Source organism: Anneissia japonica, unplaced genomic scaffold, assembly GCF_011630105.1.
Source record: "Anneissia japonica isolate Jap-2015-1 unplaced genomic scaffold, ASM1163010v1 scaffold287708_len1499824_cov190, whole genome shotgun sequence".
NCBI classification, from domain to species: Eukaryota; Metazoa; Echinodermata; class Crinoidea; order Comatulida; family Comatulidae; genus Anneissia; species Anneissia japonica.
Window position 1 is genome coordinate 1,264,069 of NW_022752295.1, and position 7,887 is coordinate 1,271,955.

The following is a 7,887-nucleotide window of genomic DNA, read 5'->3' on the forward strand; positions in this document are numbered from 1 at the left end:
ATGTACAAACAGATTTCCTCAAAATTGGAAGGAACAGGTAACGAGTAGGCTACTTTCGGTCAGACCTTCATCAAGTTAAAAAATATAAGAAAGACGGTGACATATATACAAGACCAACATATTTTTTTTTGGTTCATTTGTTTTTAACTTACCCGGTCAATTGTTTTATACTTGCTCTTCTTTGATTTTTTGCGGCTCTCTGAAAATTCAACATTGTAAAATATCAAAAGGCCTCAATTCAAAATGTAAAACAAATCAAAGTAAATAATAAATTAACATTTACAGTAATGAATACCTGTGTATACACACAGAGCTTCCACGTCAGTGGAAGGTAGCCTTTTACCAGCCATTTATAACACATCGATTATGTAATAGTTGTGAATTAAAAACAAAGAAATAAAATCTTTGATCTGATTTTGTATGTATTGTCATATTGATTATAGTTCAGTTATCCCAAAAAGTCTTCCAGTGACTAGGATCATCAAAACAGCTGGTGTACCATTATCTTACATATTCAACGTTAAATAGGTGCCCAACAAAAATACACCAAACCAATTGATATTTAACTTGTCGGGTGTTTTTTTTATACTTCACTAATTTCCCCAAACTGAGCCTAACTATTACCGTACTTTATAGTTCATTCCTTCTGGGTAAATCACAATACTAGTTCAGACTTACAAACAAACGTAATAAATGATTAATAGGCTTCGATTTGAAATCGAAACTGCAACTTGCGCCCTGGATTCAAAAGAACCCTTTCCACAATACAAATAGGTTTAGGATATAATTTTACAATATCAAAAAGCTGATTGTCAAAACTATTTCAAACATGCTGAATAGATCAATGCCCTGGTAAAGTCAAGGGCAGCATAAAGTTTCAGCAGGTATGTCGTGCCTCAGAGGGTAACTCGTCGATTTACATAGGGCCGGACACGTGACTGCAGCTCCACACTGTAGTCCTACGCTAGTGACAGACAATATGCAGTAGCATTTGACATTTATTAATGCATGCTATTAGAAATAGCAATATAGGTGTTCCCTCCAAATAAGGACGTACTTCTGGGACCAGGGTTTCCATGGTTTCAATAGAATAATCAAGATAAAAAGGCATTTGTTATGGGACCACAGAAGAGTGGTGTTTGGCAGTATTTAACTGGAGGTGTATTTGCCTTTGTACAGGGTTTTTCATAACAATAATAGCCTATATTGGCTTTTATGGTTCTTTTGAAATTATCAGGCTATCCTGTCTGTCTTAAGATAATTATGGAAATGCCTAAATAGTCAAAACAACTGCATAGCTCACACAAGAATAATCAAACATCATCTTTGAAAGATAGACATATCAAACAAGATTTAGCTCATCACAAACACTTGATATTTGCGGAGGTTGTAGCCTCGATTGATATCATTAGGAGATATTGTAAAATATAGATAGTCTAGTCCATGAAAAGTGAACTTTTAACATGGTCTATTCAAATAAACCGTACAAATAACTTCGAGTCTAGCAAACATTTTAAACGCAAACATATCTGTGCTGAGTAGACATGTTAAAGAACATAATGGATGCATAAGTAAGTTGTACGATGTGTGTGTTTGTCTGTTTCAACGTAGTGGTTGCAGTGTAGTATTTAACGAATAGCCCATGCACTTTTCCGAGTAAAGTAGGGATTGTCTCATCCCAGTGCCCAACCACCACCCCCTCTGGAAATAAATCTTCTTCTTCAGGCTTTCGTGGGTTATATAACTTGGTGTTTTACACCGAATAAATCCAATCCAATATAGAGTAATGTTTGATATTTATTAATGCATGTTAATAATTAGAATGACAATATAGGTGCACCTCCAATTAAAGACCACTTCAGTGACCAGCTTTAGTCTCTAATTAGAATAATAAAGATAAAAGGCATTAGTTATGGGACCACAAAAAGTAGTGTTTAATTAAACAGCTTTAATTGGCGGTGCCTTTAATAAGAGGAAGACCTGTATTTGCCTTTGTGGAGGTTTTTTTTTTTAATAACAGTAATAGCCCGGATATTGGCATCTCAACGTTCTCTTGATATCAGACTATCCCTCCTGTCTTAAATGGAAACTCCCTAAATAGAAAAACAAATCAGTGAATAGCTCACACAAGAATAATCAAACATCTTTGAAAGATAGACATATCAAACAAGTTTTGCTCACCACAAACACTTAATAATAAAACTCATCAAATTGATAATTAACAACGGTACTCAATCAGCAACTGTTTGTTCATGTGACATTATAATAGGCCTAATTAGGTCTTATAAGAATGATAATTGCGGAGGTTGTAGCCTCTGACATTAAGATACGGTATATCATTGCTATAGTTCATAACAATTGAACTTTTAACATAGTCTATTCAAACAATCCTAACAGAGAACCTTGGGTCGAGCAAACATTTTAAACGTAAACATAGCTGACTATTCTGAGCAGGCATATTTAAGAAAATGATGCCCCACTTTAATGTATTAACTTAAGTGTGGTACGGTGGGTGTGATTTTGTTTCAACGTTAGTGGTGTTGCAGTAATATTCTTATTATTTGACGATTAGCTCTATTTAATTTATTGCTCGATTCATAAATAGCTGCCATTTTTATATTGAAAATTGAGCAATAATTTTTCTATGCTTACAACGTTTAACATTAATACAAGTTATGCTAATAATTAGTATATACCGTAGGTGTTTGTGTTGATGTATGTGTATACATACATATACATATACAGGATACACTCCTGTCTCTTATACACATCTAGATGTGTATAAGAGACAGGTCTCATCCCAGTGCCCAACCACCACCCCCTCTGGAAATAAATCTTCTTCTTCAGGCTTTCGTGGGTTATATAACTTGGTGTTTTACACCAATAAAATAAAGGACGAATTATAATTGACTTTATTATATCAAGGAATAGTTAGGCTATATATAATCAATACAGGCTAAAAGTTAACTGAAATTTCCACTATTGATTACATACCTTTCGGGAGTCGGAATCCAAACTTCAGCGACTGCGTCTTCTTCTCTTTCGAGGACATTTTATCGGACGTATGACATATACGAACGCCGGGGCAGACAGCGTGCCCCACGAGTAGCGTGTCGTGAGTTCCACCAAGTTCGATGATAGATCTGGGAAAATGTGCTCATTTACAACTTCGTTGTTTTTCCAACTTCTGTTATAGAATAGAATACTACCAAAATCAGTGGCACTAACTATTCATCGTCGTCACGGTTGATGTCCGACCTCCCTTGCAAAAAAGGGTAGGGCTTTTTAGCATAAGAAAAACGCAATGGTCACGCTGTCCTGTTCAACACAAAGAGTTTTTATGTTACGGGATTTTATGCAGAGATCTATTATTTACCCGTCCATGACTTGGGTTTTAAATGAATCTGATCGTGGTTACGCGCGTGGACAATGGACTCTGTTCAGTAATAATATAACTAAAAGTTCATTCATTTGTGGATATACTAATGTAAGCTAACATGAAGTTCAGTCAAAACACCCACATGGTTCTTGGTTTATTAATGATAATTCCTAAACTGCCAAAATCAGCTAAACTATGATGACTGAGTTGATTGTTGAGACTGCAAATGTAGCCAATCCAGGATCAAGTAAATCCGCTTTCAATTGTTGTTATTTAAAATACCACAGCAATTTAAGTTTGCAGATATGTAGGCCTTCATTAGGTACTGGACTACTTAAAACGGTTGCAGACGGATACAAATATGGCTCTTTGTCCACCACTCTAATGTCAGGGTTATTCGAGGTAACTTTCTATGATATTTACTCAATGAGTACGTTCTCATTTAGAAAAGTATCTTTGCAGGTTTACATTGAATAATTGAGTATGTTGTACGGTACTATAGATCCCATTTCAGTTGGCCTTCCATAAAATATTACAAAAAGCCTTGCCGGATGTCCCGTCTGCTCTGTTCGTTGTCTAGTCTGTTTTCTCTATGGTATGATGAAGGTGTATCATATTTATATTCGACATTTTTTCAACAGTACGTAACGTTACGTTCAAAGAAAAACAAAACAAAACTTAACACATCAAGCTAAAAAAAGAACTTCAGAGTAAACTTTAAAAAAATGTTGTTAACCTCCCTGCCTTCACCCTTCAGCCCATGTATTGGCACTCAAAACTCATCACTATTTTTTAGACTGCATCCCCGACCAGTGTTAATCTCTGTTATTTGCATTGATCTAGACCTAGTGCTTTTGCTTTTCGACTACGCATATGTGTGAAAGATTAGTGCTTCTATAATCGGATTCGAATTTCCAACGGTGGTTAATGTATCTTTATATTGTACCATATGATTTATTTATAAAAAGTATTATTATTGTTAAATGCGTAGGCCTATCATAGGCCCTATTTATATTTTCTATGAGGACGTATCATGTTGATTTCTGATATTTAGACATGCATATGCAAAGCAGTTTGAAAGGTTAGTGATGCTTAGTGATGGGCTTAGATTAAAATTCCCAATGAAACCCCACACAGTTGGTTATAAGGCGTCAGCATAGACAGCAGAGGCATCGGTTCAAATCCCGATTGGAGCAACATCTTTTTCACACTCGCTTATCCTGGTCTTTAATAGCGTTCATAATTTATGCATCATTGCAAGATGGTTGAGAGTTTCTCTATAATGCACCATGTATCCTTTCATTTCATTTCATTTCATTATTAATTTTAATCTAATAGAAAGAAAAACGCAATCTGAAAAAAAAATGGAAAGACCAGAGACAATCATTGTTAGCAGTGCTGACAGAAGGCCATCAGGCTGATGGACAGTGAACAGAACAGTAATCGGCAACACAACGAAATTTATTTTTTCCATGTTTGAAACTGCATAATCAATACTTTAAATTCTAAAAGAAAAGGAGCCAGGTTTTCAGGGAATTTTCTCCCTGGTGCACAATCGGGGCTTTTTTTCTGGACCCTCTCTGATGCTCCTGGAACTGCTCGCAATCCTTAGCTAAATCTTGTATTCTTCTGTACTATAATCCTATAGCCATCTTCAACGTATCTTTCTATCATCAAGCTGACAATAAATTCATAACCGCCCGCTACGCTGTAATATTGAGCACTCTTCAGATAAAGAAGAGCAGTGCCATCATCGTCGTTCTATAAGAAGCTTTGCAAATAGGCTATGCTCCCAATGAATTGCTAACGTATTCTCATGCGCAATACCGCGGTTTCGCTATCTAATAATTCTATTCAAATATACATGTCTGTTGATTATTACTGCTTGTATCAGACTACAACATTAATATTTATGGTCGTCTTGTTACCTGAGAAAACAGATGCATATAGACGTACGCATTCGGCGCAATGCTCAGCAATGGGCAGGCAGAAAACAGTAGCCTACATGAGTTGATTGCCAACGAGTTAATTTGATGCCAACATACAAATAATTTATGTAAGTTCGTCAAATATTCTTGTATTTCTTATTTAGAACATGCTTGTGTTTAATACGATTGGAAATCGAATGGAATTATAACGTCAATATCTGTTGTTGAACTCATATAAAGAAATAAAAGACAGATAGGCCTACACATAGGCCTAATATCAATAGTTTGATGATCAGCAATCAGTGCAATTCCAAAGCTATATTATGAGTATAAAATATATACGCTAAAATAACACGTAGGGTATAGTAAATTATATATTTTGAATTAATTATGATAAAGATTTTGCTTAAGCGTACTGCCGTGCGCGGGTTCTGAGTCATGAGCTGTCTTTGTAATGAAGTAATGTCTCAAAACATTGGGAATCGACTAATTAAATGCACAAATAGGAATCCTTTATGCTAAATGTGTTTTATGGTATCAAAATAGCATTCAATATAGTAAATAATGTATAATGATGTCACCTTTGCTTAAACAGCTTGTTTCATTGACCAAAATGTTACCCTGACGAATTTTTACATTTATGAAATTTTTATTTCTAATTCAATTTTGTTTGCAAGGCCACCGACCATTAGTGCTGTACCAACATGTTATATTCCTAATTGTGTTCAGTTTTACTTCCTGATTATAGGAAACGACTTAACACACTTTACTTAAAGTGGCTGGAATAGGACGATCATAGACCGGAGTTCAATGGCAGGCCGTTGTTTTTAGTATTGTAAATTTTATTGGCCTACTTACTATTTACGAGGCCTGCGAACGTATACCGGTAATCTATAGTCTAAGTGTTATCTTGAGGCACGATTGGTTAGTATTACGGTATCATACCAAAATAAAATCATAGGCCTTATGAGGTACATTATATGATGTAATAAGCTGTGACGACTTGCCTTTACTAATTCAAAAATAATTTATTTGGTTAGTTTAAATAAGATTCATACATAATTCTAAAAACGCACTTGTACAGTACATACGCTAAATAGCCGAGATCTCACATTAGTATTTTAATTTCAAGAATTTTTTTTTCTAGGTTCATGTTCAGACCAGACTGAAAACATATGTTGTTTTGTATCGTAAATTAAGACGAAAAGTAGCTGAGGCATATTTAGGAATATTTTAACTACTAATTATCATTTGATCATTATTATAACAATAAACATTGTTAGACCCACCATCGCCCTTGTCATGCTCATCCCTCTCTTAGGCTACACATTGTACTTTGCAATTGCAATTTATAAAAATGATAGCTAGGTTATTTCATGGTTATAGTCAAACACAGCCTTGTCTATCGTTCTATTACATCCGGTAGAGTTTTTATAGATCATCCTCAATTGCAATTGATATAGGCCTATTCATGAGTTTATGATGAAATTATGATTTGGTGGGCGATATTAATGACCAGAAAACTCAGTGTTCAATTATTCTCTTCTAGATCCTCTCCAGATGTAGGCGTGTGATAATAATATTAGTATAATTGCTAAATTTAAATATCACGGATAAAAAAAATGCAAATTGGACTTCTTCTGAAGCTTTAGGCTTATATTCTAAACCTTAATTTTGACTCCACCGGGAAATATTCCAAATCAGATGCATAGAATCACCCCTCTGTCGGACATGTTGTACCCACGGTCGGAATGCCCCACGCTATTTTATTTGTTTTGTTTTTTTTCTGATTTGAGCATTCCGTCCATTTAAACTATGTGGCAACATGTAAGCATCCTTCTGAGACATCTAGGACACATCCCATAATCCAGCCTGGATTTCGCTCTTAAAGTAATAATTGAAACCACTAAGATGAACACAATACATAACACCTGTTAATATTTTCTAGCCTATTATTATAATTATTGTATTATACATTGTTATTCTTCATATAGGACTACCAGATATGTCATTATAATCGTGAGAAAATGTATGCGCATATTCTGGGGACGCTCCCAGATAGTGATTTCAAAATATAAACAGCATTTTGACAGTAATTTACAATCAACTGATTGTGAAAATGGCATCACGGCCTCATGAAAAAGGGTAGGTACTTTAATATGCCATATATTATATAGTGGTATCTCAATGATACACGCTGACTATAACTTAAAACCTAATTAGTAGAGCGGCTAAGGAGAAAAAATCGTGCACTTCTGGAAGAAAGCATGAAACTTCCCACAGTGATACTATGACACCTAAGGATCATTAAAAAAAATAGACCCCAAAAAATAAGCCGCTTAGTGGCCGCCATCTTGAAATTCAAAATGGCCGCCAAAATATTGGATTTTTATCAATAATCTTCATATCTACAGCGCCTAGCACTGTCATTTAAAGGTCTTTACATATGTTTTCGAAATAAAAAATTATCTTATGTCTATTATGTCAACGTATACGACTCTACTTTGTGCATTCGTACTCATTACATACATACATACATACATACATATATATATATATATATATATATATATATATATA

The 7,887-nt window shown here is 34.8% G+C and overlaps 2 protein-coding genes across 2 annotated transcripts in view; one reads left to right on the forward strand and one right to left on the reverse strand.

Moving 5' to 3' along the window:
- The window catches only part of LOC117122219 (microtubule-actin cross-linking factor 1-like), a 48,882-nt gene extending 45,635 nt beyond the window's left edge, over positions 1-3,247 (reverse strand). Inside the window, exons 1-2 of the mRNA XM_033267729.1 lie at positions 2,995-3,247; positions 153-199 (exon numbers count right to left, since the gene is read on the reverse strand). Coding sequence (XP_033123620.1) covers positions 153-199; positions 2,995-3,052 — 105 coding nt within the window. The 5' untranslated portion in view covers positions 3,053-3,247. The remainder of the gene's footprint in view (positions 1-152; positions 200-2,994) is intronic.
- A 1,918-nt stretch (positions 3,248-5,165) lies between these two features.
- Positions 5,166-7,887, forward strand: part of LOC117122221 — a 7,981-nt gene continuing 5,259 nt past the window's right edge. The window contains exons 1-2 of the mRNA XM_033267730.1: positions 5,166-5,435; positions 7,302-7,452. Of these exons, the coding sequence (XP_033123621.1) occupies positions 7,427-7,452 (26 nt within the window). The 5' untranslated portion in view covers positions 5,166-5,435; positions 7,302-7,426. The remainder of the gene's footprint in view (positions 5,436-7,301; positions 7,453-7,887) is intronic.